This window comes from Nematolebias whitei, chromosome 10 (assembly GCF_014905685.2).
Source record: "Nematolebias whitei isolate Nwh7 chromosome 10, NemWhi1, whole genome shotgun sequence".
NCBI classification, from domain to species: Eukaryota; Metazoa; Chordata; class Actinopteri; order Cyprinodontiformes; family Rivulidae; genus Nematolebias; species Nematolebias whitei.
Genome location: NC_056507.1, coordinates 1,269,008 through 1,286,468, shown reverse-complemented (window position 1 = coordinate 1,286,468; position 17,461 = coordinate 1,269,008). Strand labels below are relative to the sequence as shown.

Genomic DNA, 17,461 nt, shown 5'->3' with positions numbered 1-17,461 from the left:
TACAGATGTGTCAGTGAGTACAGATGTGTCAGTGAGTACAGATGTGTTTTAGGAGAGATTTAAAAATAGAGACTGAGGTGGCCTGTCGAATGTTGATGGACAGATTGTTCCAGAGTTTAGGGCCCATGACTGAAAACGTCCGATCTCCTCTGAGCTTCAGCTGGTTTTAGGTAAGACCAAAAGCATCTGGTCTGATGATCTCAAGGCCCGAGAAGGAGCATAAGGATGAAGGAGGTCGGAGAGGTCTGAGGGTGTCAGGCCATTAACACACTTGAATGTCAGCAGAAGAATCTTAAAATCAACTCTGACGCACAGGAAGCCAGTGAAGGGAGGACAGAACTGGAGTCATGTGCTCCGACAAAAATCAAGCAGTATACGGTGGAGATGAAGAAATAACTGAGGAATTCCATCCAGGTTATTGTATATTTTCAAAACTTTGTTTTCTATCAAACACAGACCCAAAACAGATGCTCAGAACCAAAACATGCGTCAAACTTTGACATTTTATCAGATTGAGCCACTTGATACTTGTGACTCCACTTGTCTCTCATCTTATTAGTTCTTCTCAGGTGTAGGTGATTTGCCACTGACCTGCAGGTCACCTGCTGTGACCCGCGCTGTGGGCGGGATCGTCAGTGCAAAGTGGGTGGTATTGTACCAGGTGTTGGAACCACTCCGCCCATTGTGGTCCTTAATCGCCCTAAATCAGACTTGAATTTCCAACAAAGTTAAGTCAGAGCACGGTTTCTTTCTTTCTTTTTTGTTGAAACGTTTCGTCCTTCATCCAAAGGACTTCATCAGTCCAAGGAGCCTCAACAAACTCAGTCCCACGCAGCACACTCACATAGTGGGCCAACCAGTTTGATGGGGGTACGATGGTTTGTCGACTCGTCTGAGGCAGCCATGGCCAAAGTGGTTCAAAACATCAAAGTTTATTCTCAATAATCAGGTTAAAAAAATCAAATTAATTTCTTTAGCTTATCTTGGCACTGCACAGGTGTAGCCATGCTGCACCATCATCTCTCATGTCTCTGTAAATATGCTCATGCACGATGAGCAAGTGGAGGTTCAGATGTAGTTTGGAGTTTCACTGGGCAGGTCATCCAGAGACGCAGCTCTGCTGGCCAATCAACGGCTGCTATCTGCTTACGTCAGCATCGTCCCCTCGGAGCAGTCCACTTGGATCCTCAAACAAGGTGATCCCATAAACTGGGCTGAGTGGGGTGGGTGCCAGCAGTGGGGAGGCCTTTAACTGGTGTGGTGTGGAGCTGATGAGAGCCGAGACCGTGGCAAAGCATCATTAGAGTTTTACCAAAGAGGAAACCAGTTGCTGCAGGCCTACTTTGGATATTTGTACTACTGGTACTTTTCGTTAGTACCTTTCACTTCAGTAGAAATGTTGTAGTTGTAGTAGCTTTATCTCATTTGTTGGTGAATAAGAGTTTCTGCAGTTTGTTGAAGCTCCTACATGACTCGCTGGTGGATGTTGATAATTGAATCAGTTTGGCAGCGTCTCAGGAGGAAATTGTTGTATTTGTCATCAATGTGTTGGAACACCGGTGTAGAACTGCAGTTGACCTCGTCAGCCTTTTAATTTCCCCGAACCTTTATTGTTTCACTCCTTAATTCTGGAGAGGCATTAGATGAAATCAAACGGTCAAGTGCCAAATGTCTTCTATGGTGTAGTCTGCTGGAGCAGTAGCTTCTCTGCAGCTGAGAGGAAGAGGGTAGAGAAGCTCATCAGGAAGGCCAGCTCTGTCCTAGGATGTCCCCTGGACCCAGTGCAGGTGGTGGGAGACAGAAGAACTCGTTGGACAATGTCTCCCACCCTGTGAAGCTGTCCCAGAACTGGAGAGACAGACTGCTGCACGTGAGGTGCACAAAGGAGCGTTATCGCAGCACATGTGACACTTTCAGTCACCCATCACAACGAACTCTAGGAGTTTACATCCCTGCTGTCACGTGCACACTTTCTCATGTTTTGGACATAGTGCGTTTTCTTTTACGTGCAAACACACATGCACATGTTTTACAGTCCTGAAGTGGTCCTCCATCTCTAGAAATGCTTTTTTAATAACAGCACAGTGTTTAGTTCTTGTCCGTTCTCCACAGACTCATTCACTTCCTGTCTTTATATTTTCTACCTTTGTGGGAATTTGCCATTTTGCTGCTGGTACACCTGAATGTCCCCACTGAGGGACAATAAAGGTTATTTCTAGTCTGTTCTATTTATCATTTGGGCCATAGTAATGGAGGACTATACCCTTTTAATTTCATTTTAAATTTTTATTTTCAAAAATTACTTTAAATATTTTTTCCATTTGTATAAAAACAGAAAGACCTTTAAAGAGTAAAAAAATTAAAAAGTACATTTTTATTTTGGCTGAGATGACTCTTAAGGCTGACTAGTTGTTTGTGAGAATGATATATATATTTAGACGGTTGATCGGTCGTAAAGCTGAGGCCTGGAGCCAAGTGTGTGTTTGGGATGAATACAGTTTTCTCTTGGATCTGTTAATCTGCACTCAGACTCCTTCATGTGTTCTTCCTTGAGGTCGCTTAGAGGTTGTCATGGTTACCTTTGTGGGAGGAGTTTAAGATGCACCCCACCCCTTCCCCGCTTCATTAAAATCCATGTTATTGATAGGCTGGACCGGTAACCACTGACCACCCCCCGCTGTACGTATTCTGCTGGGTTACTGGCGGGACAGAACAGACACAATAAACGCTGCGCACACGCGTGCACGCACACACGTGTGTGTGAACACGAGCCGTGACCAGAGGCCCTCACTGTTTAATGTGCTGTATAAAATCTTGTGTCGGGAGCTGCATGCGGGTGCAGTTTCCTTCACAGTTTGACTTCATCTGTTTCTTTTCTTTAGTTTTTTAACATTAAAGGTGTTTTAGCAGAATACGCACCGTTAGTGGTCCTCGTGAGTGGTCATGGGGTGTCCAACTCAGCTACCGAAAGGAGCCAAGACATAAAAACTTTGTCCGAGCCACTTTCAGCTGATCCCTCATCGAGTCAGATACCTGCAGTTTGATGTTTGCTGCAGTTCATGAAGAAGAGTTTGATCTTCTCCATGTTCTGCTGCTCTGTCCTCATCAGAACCAGTGACAGAATGATCCAGACTTCTTTCTGGCTCCAAAGTTAGCCAGCTGCCAAGACAAGTTTGGACTAAATGATGTATCAGGATTTTAAAGACAAAATGAGAGGAGGTGCAGTATTTTACATTTAAATGATCATCTTGAGGACCAGACTCGACCCGTGGGTCTTGAGTTTGACGTGTGGACCGGAGGGTAAGTGCTGTGTTGAGACGTTCAGGCACTAATTTCTGAGCTTTTACTCTGCAGATGGCCTTTAGCTCGTGTACAGCAGGTGCTTGTGTACGTTGTGCATTGATATTCATGAAGTGGACGGTTTGCTTGGTGTGTGGGCGAAGGCCCGCTGATTCAGAGTTTTTGTCCGTTTGTGTAGGAGCTGTTTTCTTAATGTCTTATTCATGTGTGTGAGGGACACGCCAGCTGCTGCTGAGATGAGTTGACGTAGCAGAGCTACATGAAGCTTCTGCTCATGACTCGTTTTCTTTGCTCACCAAGCTTATTAAAATTAATCACAAATAAAGAAAAACTTCATTCCCTCTCCCTTTTTTATTACTTGGTTTTCCAGTTATTTTATTGGGATGAAATGAACATAGTTTATTTGTTTTTGTCCTCGATAAATGAGTGGTTTTAGTTAATTTCTTGTATTTTTTAGATATAAAATACAACCATCACTTCACACACTGTCACAGCAAATAACCAAATAATAATAATAAATTAAAATCAATGTTTTTACTGTCGCTCACTCAAAGAGCTGAAAAACTGGTGGTTTCTTGCTTCAACAGTCTATTTGTTCCCATGTCTAAATAACCCGTCACGGCCCTGAAACACCCAGAACCTCGGACACGTCGCAAACTCACGTTTCAGAAAATCTACGTAACCTAAATAGATTAAATTGAATTTAGTTTTCCCAGTTGAATTGGTCATTGTTTCAAACCGAAAACAGTTGACGTAATTCTTAAATATTACATCATACACTTTAAAAGTGATGGTACGTTGCTCTATTTTAATCCAGCCTTTTGATAACTTTTATTATTTTACTGATACACGTCAGTCTTTCCCATTAATGCAGCTTCTTGTTGCACATTTATCAAACACATTTTGTTTGTAGCCATTTTTAAGATATTACCAGACAGGTGGACTTGTCTTTACAACTCTAAAATACAGTTTTGTTTTTATATAGCTTTACATTTTTAAGTTCTGAAATGTTGTATTTATTGGCACATAATGCAAAATTGAGGATTTTTTTTAAATTCTATTTTCATGAAATTAAAAACTCATTAAAGGTTAGGTGTACATTCAGAGAATTCAGCCTTAAATTGTTTACTTATAATGATGTCATAGGATCAGTACAGATTATTGGTGTTTGATTATGGTTAATATTGATAATTGACCCTTGATGCAGAGCGAAGAGAGGACTTGGGAATACCCTCCATCTCTTCATTCATCCTTCATGTGAGCATGAACACTTGAAAAATAAGTGAAGGACCCCCCCCCCCCCCCCATTTTTGTGTGTGGCTGCACCTAGGCATAAGAAAGGTCACTATCAAAAACTGGGTTGCCACATCGATGGCCACCACCATATACTGGTAAATGTAAACGACCACCACAATCATTTGAAAATACTATGCTTTTTAGGTTTATATTGCTTAAAAGTATAGTTTCAAAGAAATAGTAATAAGGATGCTTCGCTGCTTTTGCATTTCCACTCGTATACGTTTTTATTTGAGCATTATTCAGACAGACAGATGACCTTCCCATCCATTGCTGCCTCTGAGAGGTCAGGAGGCAGACCACGGTGGGATCTGCTCGGCTGTCAGTCACTCGTTGTTTACCGTGTGAGCGGCTCCCTAAATGTTTCTGCTAAACAACAGTTCAAGAAGCGCTTGAATGATGGATTTGATCACAGCGCTGCCACATCAGGACAACCCGTCATGACCCACCTCATCAGAACCCAGAAGGTCGTCTCTACTTTGTTTGTGAGAGTAGTTTGACTTAGGCCTGTCACAATAAACAATAAATCAAATAATCGCACGATAAATGAAAATTATCCACCTCATTTTCATTTATCAGCTTTCTCGTTTCTTCGTGTCTCTTTCTACTGAAGACACTGGATGATGAAAAGCTCAACTCCGGTGCTCTTCACTGACCCCTCCTTTTCTCTTTAAAATCTGTTTTGGACGGTTGAAACAGCTGAGAAGCTAAGCTACGAGCTAAGCTAACAGGCCGACCTCGGGGAAAGCCCTCCGTCTTGTCGAAGCTCCAAAATTCACGGTTGAAACCCGTGTCTTCGTCTAAAAAGTTTAGTTTTTTTCTGCAAAAAGAAGCTGAGAACGTGTTTACTGATTTTTTTATAAAAGCTTTGTGTGACATATGCTATGCTAAAGAGCTCAAACCACACCAAGCGTCCGCCATTTTGAGAACTGAAAAACAGGAAGGGGAGACAGCCCATGTCACGTCAAGGGGCCTCGCTCCCATTTTTCATAAAGAGACACGCTGCTCGCTCCCTCACTATCCATCCTTTGTTCAAACAGTCTTATACTGCCATCCGGTGGTCAAAAAAGGTACTACACTCAAAACAAATCAACATTTGTTCTTAACTTTGACAATTACTAATTATTGTCAAATTTCAAACAACATTATTGTTTATCGTAATATTTTCTGAGACAGTCGCCCAGCAACATTTGTTATCGTGACAGGCCTAATTTGCCTCTATAGGTCATAGTTCTGACTTCTCAGTTTTAGTGCATTAAACAGTGACTGTACATGCTTGTTGTCTCTCATTGCTTTGCCTCTGCACCGTTACAGACCTGACGCTGGGACCGCTACTTAACAGGAACGTTGATTCCTGATAGGGGGAGTGGTGGCGCAGAGGTTACAAGATGGGCTTGTGATTGGGAAGTTGCAGGTTCACCTCCCGGTACCATCAACATCAAAATGTGGGTGGAAAAGGTGGAACACCCACACCTGCCTCCACCCTCATTGGCCCCACTCTGGGCCCCTGAGCAAGGCACTCAACCCCCACCTTCTGCTCCTAAACAGGTCTCTGTTGAAAATGAGTTCTCGTGACTCAATGAGACGACCTGGATAAAGGTAAATGAAAATAAAAAATCAGAATGAAGCTTAGATTAGTAGAAACCACTATATACAAATAATTTGAGTCAAATTTGACTAAATAAACAGTATGTTTATTTATGTTTGTTTAATAAAAAACTGACTGACTTAAAGTAACATTATGTAAATGAGCGTTTGAGGCTTCCAGGAGTTGCCTGTTTTCTAAGACACATTGTTGGAATGAGAATATTTATCCCACCTCTGGGACCAGCACTAAGCCAAGAAAATGAATAGATGGATGTTTTGTATTCTGTTAGTTATAGTTCTCTGACAAAGGATTGTGTACAAGTATTGGAAAGTAGCATCAGCCCATAAATGCATCTCTAATGAAACTGTTGAATTTTTATCAATTTGCCTTATATTGAGAGTTTTAGGTGAAAAAAGTGCTTAGATAAAACATGAAATTTAACGTACAACAAGCGGTACGTCCCTTGTCGCTGAGGGATTTGAATAGTGAATGTTTGTAGTTTTTAAGAAGAGTTTCCATTTTCTGGGGACAGGAATTGAACAGGGAATACACGTAAATAATGTTTTGCTGCAAGATTTAGGAGTTACACTGTGTAGAAGAGCAGAGGTAGTTTGTTTTTTCAAGGTGACACAGTGTGACAGATCCTGGGGAGTCGAGGGACCACTTTTATCAACCATCGGGAGCGATAGTGGGAGTGTGGGGGGGGGGGGGGATTGATAGACTTGGCCTCTATTGACGAATCTTTGGCCACACCACTCATTTTAAGAAACTATATAAGACAACGTCCATCATGGATTTTGACGTTCTAACCCAGTTTTCGATGGGATCCTTCCCCCCCCCCCCCCCCTTGTCCTGTCCGTCATGTGACACTTAGAATCATTGTGTGGTGTCAAAGTGATGCCAACAGATTTACAAGCAGAGCATGATGGCTGGCCTGAATGCTCCACCTGATCTATAAATTACATTTTATTAGAACTTGCTTTGTTTCAGATGTAATGGACATGGGGATGGAAAACAAAGATCGATGGGATCCTTTCTTACATCTAGATGTAGCCACACACCAAGATGGAAGTTGGTACCTCACTTGTTTTTTAAGTTATCATGCTCACAACATGCAGGGACAGATCCAATTCCTCCTCCTTGCTCCGAGACGAGGGATAAAAACGTAAAAATAAAAACCAAATGTATAAAAAAGTTGACCAGATTTCCTCTGGTCTGTTGTGTGCCGGTGCTTCAGGCAGTGTTTAGGGTTTTCACAGGTCTGAGCGTGTGCGCGGTCACACAGGTGGCCCAGTGTGTGTTTTATCATTGCGGTCCGGCCGGCACCACCTCTTCAGTAAAGGTCACACCTCCTGTTGTCTCCGGTGCCATGTAGTCCTGAGTCAGTCTGATACAGTCAGTTCCTTCAGTTCATCACGGTAGTCTCTTACTTTGCTCCCTGGCTCAACATTAACTCATTAGAATGGTATCAGGACAAAATGTAAAAAACAACACGCTGTAAGAAGCTTTGAAGCAAGAATGAGATTATATACATATAGTTCTACGATAGCGGTCCTTTTGTTGGTGTCTTTAACGTCACGGCCTGTTGTTCATGGCACGAGGAAAGTAAAACTCCTTTGTGCGAAGCATGTATTCTGTATAACTCCCATAATACCTGGCAGGAAGTGGGAAATGAGCGCCTTACGGTGTTTTCTGATCTCAAGGGAACGCTCCACAGTCCTAATAACATGTTTGTCTCTATATTTTTGCTCGTTTGGTTTGTTTTCAGTCGGGCAGTGTGTCCTGGTCCTTACCTAGTCTTTTCCTAGCTGGTTTTAGAGTAGGCACCTTTTGATCTCAGTAGAGGCTGTGCAGTGAAGAACGTGTGTGATTGGTCCACACATGAACATTTGTTGATTGGCCAAACAACTTGGAAACTATTCCAACACCTGTACTGTTAAACCTGTGTTTGCTAAAGTAGAAGCTAACTGTCACTGATGTCTGCTATGATGTGTTTTTTATTTCTTTTTAATGACGTCGTTTTAATCTTGTGGACTTTGTAAGAACCTGTTCTGTGCACAGGCTCCTGGCAGAACATTTTTCTTGCAGGAGTGTGCACCGATCAGTGGTGATTTGTCACAACTTACTGGGTGTGTTTCTGTAGGAAAGCTAGTGAACGCTGCCCTCGTTTCACTTCAGCTGCTCCGCTGAGGATCAGCCGGCCGAGGCTGTTAGAAAACTGCCATGTTTACGTCTGTTCAGAAGGAGATGGCACATTTTTTGTTCTCTGGGGAGACGGGGTGGAGATACAGGCGGCTATCCGTGGCACCTCTGCCGGGCATGTCCCTGCACCGTCTGTCAGAAAGGGCTGCGGTCTTTGGGAGACAAAATTGACAAATTAGCACTTGTCCTCAGTTAACAACAGAAATAGCAGATCTTCTGCGTCCATCGTCCACTCAAAGACAACCTCCGCTCTGCAAACCTTGCTGTGTCTGTGCTGCTGTTTCTGTTGGCGTGTGTCATGAGCTGTGATGTGAAGACTTACCAGGAGTTCTCACTGAACTTTCTCTTTCAAGTACCAAATCCAGTCATCACTCTGTTGAAACCAGGTCTCTCTTGTATACGAGTCCTCGTGGCTCAATGGGACTAACCTGTTTGAATAAAGGTTGGATGAATGTGGACAAGTCTTTCATCCACTTGAGCGAAAACAAAAGTCTTAGGTCCAGAGACGAGTGCGGAATCAGAATAATATTATGATTGTACCGGGTGTAGAATCGGACCAAAGTAAATTCAATTTAATGTCGATAAGGCAGGAAAAGTTACACGCTCGGCGCTGAGGCGTCCGTCCCACTCGTCTTAACCCGGAAGCTGAAGCGGAGGCACGGGCCAATAAGCTGGGACGTTCTGTGAAACGGGGCCTCCACTTCCAGGTTGAGACGAGTTGGACGGACGCCTCAGCGCTGAGCCTGTAACTTTTCCTGCCTTATCGACACATCATTTATAACAGTGAACTTATGTTCGAAGGAGGGGCCGAGGGGGTTGATGCCAAAGGCTGAAGCATAGTTGATGCTTCAGACCAAATTATTCAGTGACCTCATGCTTTATGGAAGTCCTCTGGGAGAAGACCGGTCCCAGCAGGATGAAAATGTCACTGCACAGTAAAAGTGATCACCCGGGACAACTTCAGTTTGAGCCACAGTAATTCTTTCCTGGATGAGACAATTAAACCCGAGTCAAGGGAGCGAAAGGCCCCCACACCCAGAACAGAGCCCCGGGACTTCACCTTAGCTCCAGTGAAGACCTGGACTGTTCAGACCTGAACCACCGTCTTCACATTATTTACAGTCACTCACTCCGACTCTTAGCTGTTTAACATGGAAACTTTAGGATTCCCCCGTTCCTTGTTTTGAACGCACACCGACGTAGTCTCGTTAATTTGAACCCAAATCATTTGTTATAAAGACAAAGAAGGTAAAACATCCACATGACCTGGGCTGCTGTTTCTGTAGACGAACGGTGTCGACATGTCAGGAAAACAATGAAAGAGCTAAAAATAAAAGATAAATGTGGACGTAGAACCAGACTTAACTTGTTTTACATTTTTTACCTGTATTATTGATCATGCATCAGGATATGTGGATGTAACCATGTTTCATTATTTTTAGGACTTTGCGCTGTGTGTTCAGTACTTAAGTAGGAAAACAACCGTATTTGTGCGAGTGAGTGGACGCAGCAGCTGTGCGGCCCCGGCCACTATAAATCTGTCTGAAAGGCCTTTCTGTTGGGCTGAGAGCCTCCACTTCACTGCACTGAATAGCTGCCCAGCTGCACGCACTTTGTGCACGTGTCTGTGTCTCCGTGTGGGCATGAAGATGGGGTTCGGCTGAGTGGAGGCTTTGTCCCCCCCAGTTCTTCATGAGGCTGATAACAAAGAATTACCATAATCTACATTTAAAGCAGCTCGCAGTCTGATGTGTGTGTGTGTGTGTGTGTGTGTGTGTGTGCATGTGTGTGTGTGAGAGAGAGAGAAACTGTTTTCTAGTTTTTATGTTACTTGACTCGTGTTGGAGGCTGTCCACAGCATAGACATGTATACGTAGACACCTCGTTGAGCCGGCTGGCCCTCTGCAGCGGTACGTCGGGGCGTCGGCCATATTGGAAGTGTCAGAACTCCCGGTCAACTCGTACCAGGAAAATGACTGAACTTCATAAAGCGTCGTTCTACAAAGTGTTCTGAGTTGATCCCTGTCAATCACACACTGAAAAAACCTGGAAAACAAACAGGCATCAAAGACAACATTTATAACTTAACATGATTATTAAAAATGTTTACTCCTTAAATATTTATATATTTTATATATATTTATTTAAATATTATTTTATTGACTCTTTTGTCTTAAATATTTAGGTTATAAGTAAACACTAAACCAACATTTGTATTCTTTTGAGTGTTTACAACTAATAACGTGTGTAACAGTAATATTACTGTGGTGATAAATGTAGAAATATTCATGTTTAATATTTAATCTGTGTCTAACCACATGAGACCTGTTGATTTTCTGAATAAAGAACACTAACATTCACATTTAACTGATTTTGATGACTCCATCCATGAACATATGAACACCAATATATCTTAACAAGGCGTGTGTGTGTGTGTGTGTGTGTATGTACACACAGTCTCTGTGTGTGTGTGTGTGTGCACGTGTGCCAGTTATAAACCTTGGAAAAGAACAGTCCAGCTGTTTCCGTGCTGCCACTGTGAATGATTGAGGCATCTACGTATATATGTCTATGGTCCACAGCAGGTGTGGGCCGACCCAGGACGTATTACGAGTTTATTCTCGTAACTTTATGACTTTTCTCATAATGTATTTTTTCTTAGCGTGGCCCTACAGCTCCGTCGTCGTCCCTCTGCCTCAGACCAAAGAACCTCGCTCTGTTCTTCTCCTCGGTGTAACTCTTACACACACGAATGCTTTGTACCAAAAACATTTAGGTTTACTTCGTTCCCCGTTCTGTTCCAGTACAGAAAACACTCCTGTCCATCTCATTAGTCGAATCCCTTAGAGTCGGGGGACATTGGTCCACCGTTGCTTCAACGTTGCTTGTTTACCATAAAAGTTGATCTTTGTTTTAAAGTAAAACATGTTTATAATTTTATAAGTTTATAAGTTGAAGGTTACTGCCCTGTTAACGTCACAGGTCCAGGGTGTCCCCGCCTCTCGCACACTGATGGCTGGACATGGACACCAGTGACACCAGTGACCCCTGTGACCCCAGTGACACCAGTGACCCCTGTGACCCGAGAAAGAAGAAGTGGGTAAAAATGATGGATGGTGGGAAATGTAGTTCTCACACTTTTAATTTTACAGACAGGATGTTGGTGTCAGCGGTGTTTTCTGACGAGGAGCTCAAATACGATGCAGTCAGTAGGATCTAGGTCTGGACTATTCAACTGCTGGCCCAGGGGCCAAACCAGGCCCACGGATGAGTCTGGCCCACCAGTGGGTTCATTTTTAAATAAAACTACATTGGAAACTATAAAACTAACTTACTTAATGCCAATAACTGCAAGATGTCTGGCCCCCGACAGCCCTGATCTAGATGTTTGTCTTCACGCTCACACAAGAATCATTTCCACCTGAGGGTGTGGGACTGACCGGGGGGGGGGGGGGGGGGGTGTCTCACATGTGAAGCAGAGCCCAGTGGCTTTAACTGTACGCAGAAAAATGCAGTTTGATGCTGGAAGCCAGGAGTAGACCATGTGCTCATAGGATGAGGAAGTCCATCCCTTACAGCTCAAGGTTTTTATTCCGTAATAAAAACAATCTGGTTCTTACCACGTTCCCACAATAATTCTAATCTGAGTTAATCTGAAGGAAAACACAACAGATTCCAGTTCAGATTAAAATTTACCAACACCAGCAAGCAATATGTTCATGATGTCCCCCGACGTTGAGGGATTTGAACAGTGAGTGTTTGTAGTTTTAGAGATGAGTGTTTTTCTGGACTGGAACGGAACAGAGAATGTAAGTGAACCTAAATGTTTTTGATGCAAGATATTCAAGTGGGGGGCAGCACGGTGGCGCAACTGGTAGAGCTGCTGCCTCTCAGCAAACAGGTCCTTGGTTCAAACCCCGGTCCAGGGGCCTTTCTGGGTGGAGTTTGCATGTTCTCTCCGTGCATGCGTGGGTTTTCTCCGGGTACTCCAGTTTCCTCCCACAGACCAAAAACATGCATGTTAGGCTGATTGGTAACTCTAAATTGTCCCTAGGTGAGAGTGAGAGAGTGAATGGTTGTTTGTCTTGTTTGTCTCTATGTGTCCCTGTGATGGACTGGAGACCTGCCCAGGGTGTCCCCCGCCCCTCGCACAGTGATTGCTGGACATGGGCACCAGCGACCCCCGTGACCCAAAATGGAATAAACGGGTAAAGATAATGGATGAATGGATATTCAAGTGGGGAGGAGTTGGAGAAGACGAGAAGGAGGTGTTTTTACTGTCTGAGGCAGCGCAGCGTGACGGAGAGGAGGAGACATCCTCCTCCTCCAGGTGCAGTGGAGGAGCCAGGGGGTGGCCAGTGGTGGCCCTGACCATCATAGATTAATCTCTGGCCTCCATAATGATTGGGGAATCTGTACTTTTAATAAAAAAATAAAATAATAAAACTAGGATGCAGAGTTTCCTCGTCCAGCACTGCGTGTGACACATGTGAGCCAGGTGCTGCCGATCAAATGAATTGATTATTTGCAGGTCTCTCTTGTAAATGAGTCCCTGTGGGAGCTAACGTGTATAAATAAAGGTGGAATGGATCTGATCAGTGAGACGGTCACAGCAGCAGTTTTGTCACTTGGCTGCTCTGAGCATTAAACTAAATGAAAGTGTTTTCTTTTGACAGCTTCCAGCTCTTTTCTGAAATCATTTTGGAGCTCTGATTTTCTGTTCTCACCTGGAACTAGTCGAGCTATGACATCATCCCTTTATTCTTGTAGAACATCTGATCATCTTCCAAATGTATTTGTGCTTGAAGTCCAACTGGACTTGAAGGTTTACAAACTGTGCAAAGTCAAACTGCCTGCAAAGCTTCATTTGCTCTTGAATTCTGGACCCGCACCGCGTCTTCACGGAGCCGTCCAGGTCCGTCTGAGCAGAGGGAACTCTGGGAAACCACGCTCGGCTTCTGCACGAAACGGCTCCTGCGCTGGAACAACAAATGTCTCTGAATCTTGGAGTCTTTCATGTTTTTCCCACAGTGTCCTCTGCAGACGTAACCTATTTTTCCAGCAGAGATTAAACTTTTGATTTTACAAACTGAAATTTGCTCCTGTGGTGTGGAGGAGAGTCGGGTTCTTCACGTGTAAACTCGTGTTGTTGTCTCTGTGTTTCTCTGCAGTAAGCATGTTTCTCAACACCCTGACGCCCAAGTTCTACGTGGCTCTCACAGGCACTTCGTCCCTCATATCAGGACTTATATTGGTAAGATGCGTGCTCGTTGTGTGACCGTGCACACCTTGAAGCTGTAAAATATGTCACAATTATTAATTAATTAAGTAAAATAAAATAATTAATAATTAATTCACAATTATTCACAAAGGCTGCAAGTAAAGACTGAAACTACTGAATTAAAAACTGAATAAATTCTTGTGGAACAGTCGTGTCTCGTCAGCTTCACGTGTTAGCGTAACGGCCGAATGCTTCCAGGTGACGTTTAGACAAAGCTCGTTTACCGCCGTGTGGACGCTTGTTGCTGAATGAATCTGCTGAAAGCTGCTGAACAAGCTAAACACAACACAGAACAGTTAAAAAGAGCAGAAAATCAGCTGAAAGGAGCTGAAATTGGTACAAAGAACGTAACAAAGGCTGAACCAGAACCGAAGCTGACGTGAGCAGCAACAGGTTGTAAACGGCTCCGAGAGCTCGTTCATTTTCAGTGAGGGGCTGAAAAAGCTAAATATTGCAAAAGGTCAAGATGGCACAGGTACTAAATGTCCCAGCAGGAATGTCCTGAACGAGCCGAACATTTTCAGACGTGAAATGTTGAACAGGAACAAAACCAGGAACGAGGTGCGAGCTGAACAACGTGTCTGTGAAAGATCCTGAAACTCTGACACCGTTATCCCTCCAAAGACAATAAAAACAGTTTTACTTGAAAAAATGAATTTGGTAAAGCTTCATTCACTGGTTATAGAAGTCTGAAACCAGGGGTGTCCAGATGTTTTCATCATGCAGCGCCGTTGAAAAGGACCAAGTCAAAGTGGTCTACCTGCTAGAAGACCCCGTTTACACAAACACCTCTGGAAACTTTAGTGTTTTTTTATGTTTATTGGGGCTCATGAACGGGAGTGGTGGCACAGAGGTTAGACAAGGTGGGCCAGTGATCGGAAGATCGCTGGTTCAACTCCGACACTGAGGCTCAGACTGGCTGCCCTGTCTGTCAATCAAGAGACGCATTTCAGAGATGGATGATGACGTCTGGTTTTTGTGCCATGACATTTACCCAGAATACCTTGGTGATCCACAGGTAGGGTGTGATCGATGTACTGGGCACCCCTGTTGTAAGACATCGTAGGAGGTCTGTAGCTTCGTTTTTTTATCCACCAGTCGAAGGCGGGACGTGTTTCGAAGGAGGATCGGGACGTATTACAGTTTTGTCTCCATCCTGTCCAGGCCATAACTTCTGATCTGCTCAAGGTCATTTAATGAAACTTCATGGATCATCACTAGACGGAGTACCACATAAATTTTGATCACCCCAGCTGCAGTGTAAAGGTCACAAATCAAGGTCAAAGTTAAAACAAGGCGTTGCTACAGATTGCTGTAGGATAGTTTGTCGACGGGCGTAGGCCGTGATGCTTGTGGTGTTCTTGTATCATTTAGGTAACACACTAAATGTTTTTGTGCTTTTCAAACCACTGCAGAGCCATTTGGGGGCTGTTCTGTGTGCGATCAGTATAAAGAATATAAGTCGATCTCCTTCTCTCGGTTCCATTCAGGTTCATCACAGAACCAGGAAACGGCGTCATTTCATTCTTTAGGTGGCGCCTCTCTTAACGAACTGTCTCTGCAGCTGTTAGCCAATTTGTGTCGGCTGCGTTGAAATGGTGCTGAGCTTCTCACGTGCTCTCTTGGACACGGTCATGTGGGAAACCCACATCTTCTTTACAGAAATGATGTGCATTTCTTTCTTTGAGTCTCGGGTTAGTTTTGACGGGTTCTAGACACCGAGTCCACCCTTCAGTCTCCTTTATCACTGAGTGGTGCACGGACAAGACTTTCAGTGACTCGATGCCCAGAAGACAACGTCTCGGTGCTGCAGAAGGAGGCTCAAAGTTTAGTTCATTCTTTTGTAACTGTCACGGCTGACGTGATCGTCCATGGGTTTTCCCACAAAAGTAGTTTCAGTAAAACAATGAAATGATTTTTAGAAGTTAGTATAAAAATCTTTACTTTGACAACAAACTGCTCAAAACAAGCTCAATAAGAAAAGTTTGTGGACTTAGATGCATTTGAACTTGTGGTCCAACAGATCTGAATCACTCGGAGGTGCCGACTTTCAAAATGACCGAATGATACTTTCACTAGTTGAGTTCCCTGTCTGGACTCGAACTGAGTTGGTGAATACTGAGTAGGTGTGCTGTCCGGCCCGTAGGTGGGAGATAGACGCCAGTTAGCTGCTGCTAAAGTTCACCTCATCAGGTGTTTGGTCCCGTTTCTGCTGCCTTTAGTGTCTACGAGTTGATGAGGGGTGAGACTGAAATCAGGTTGTTTCCCTGTTGTTGCTTTTGGGGAGTGGTGGCGCAGTGGTCAGAGAAGATGGGCCTGTGATCGGAAAAGGTGAAACACCCACACCTGCCTCCACCCTCCCCCCACCTGCTCCCAAAAACAGGTCTCTCTTGAAATGAGTTATTGTGACTCAATGAGACTTCCTGTTTAAATAAAGGTTCAATGGAAAAAAGAAAAGATTTTAGCAAAATAAAACTCATTCAACATTTTGTTGATCGGATAATAAAATTCTCGTTTAACTCCAAACAATGAGTCAAAGTCTGTTTCTTCCATCAGATCTTCGAGTGGTGGTATTTCAGGAAGTACGGGACCTCGTTTATCGAGCAGGTGTCTGTGAGCCACCTGCGCCCCCTGCTGGGCGGAGTGGACAGCAGCTCTCCCACCAACTCCAGCACCAGTAACGGGGAGGCCGAGTCCAGTCGGCAAAGCGTGTCAGGTAAGAGCAAGTGTTTGGACACCTTTGGTCGTGTCGTCAGTACTTCACCGTGTGCTGGGAGTTCAGGAGACTCAGACATGTTCTCTTAAAAAAGAGTTTGTTCATGTCTTCATTTGTTTTTAGAAATGTTTTATTTCCTGGTTTCTCTGAGCTTTATTTCAAACCTTACTGAATTTACTGTAAACCTTTTTCTGCACAACTTACCAGATTGTGTACTCAGCCGTCATTTCACCAGGTCCCTTTGTTCCTGTGAACGCAGCCAACACATGGCAGCACCTCTGAGCTTTCAGGCTGTAGACGTGGGCAGAGAACTTCCTGAAGTTCCAACGGGCCGTCAGAATAATGAAGGGCTTTAAATGCAGCGTGGTTGTTCATGTCAGAAACTCTTGATCTACTTTTAACTTTAATGTCATAGAACAGAAGGCCGGACGACACGGACCAGAAATCACAAATCTATATTTTTAGCTAAATGGCGATATGTGATAAATAGCTTGAAATTGTTTTCCTCTCATAAAGTAACAAAAAGACACTTCTGAGTCCCAAATGTCACACGGGCTCTTTTATTAATATACAGCCATAAATGTTCACAAGAAAAGGCTCAGAAATAAACTGTTGGCTTACATTAAGTAAGAGCCCACCTCAAAATAAAATGATTTTATTTCATAACAAAATGACAGCAGTTCAATTAAAATGTAAACGGTAAAGATACAGAGCAAATTCAACAAAACGTTAACTCTCTGTTTAAAAAGACGTCGCTCTACCCAAAGATCCAGATCGAGTCTGAGCCAAACAGACGTGTTCTGTTACCCGCCGGGTGTCAGTAACTCCAACAGTCCCGTCGGGTTCATGCGACAGCGTTCAGTGGGCGGCTGCTTCAGTGATGTCACACCACCTCACGCTTTCAGCCGTGAGGCAAAGCGGGGTCTAAGAGTCCGTGCTTCGTTTCCAAGCAGGAGGCCTCCGTTGGTCTCCATCTTTGTCGCTGCCTACAAGTTTCCATGTGGAGCGCTGGGGGAGGGCTGGGGGAGGGCTGGGGGAGCGCTGGGTGAGGGCTGGGGGAGGGCTGGGGGAGCGCTGG

General features: G+C 44.0%; 1 protein-coding gene across 3 annotated transcripts in view; it reads left to right on the top strand.

Annotated features, from left to right (window-relative positions):
* The window catches only part of LOC119416047 (suppressor of tumorigenicity 7 protein homolog), a 78,905-nt gene that overhangs the window by 18,285 nt on the left and 43,159 nt on the right, over window positions 1-17,461 (top strand). For all 3 annotated transcript variants that reach the window (XM_037683218.1, XM_037683216.1, XM_037683217.1), the window contains 2 exons: window positions 13,558-13,640; window positions 16,224-16,383. In XM_037683218.1, the coding sequence (XP_037539146.1) occupies window positions 13,563-13,640; window positions 16,224-16,383 (238 nt within the window). In that variant the 5' untranslated portion in view covers window positions 13,558-13,562. The remainder of the gene's footprint in view (window positions 1-13,557; window positions 13,641-16,223; window positions 16,384-17,461) is intronic.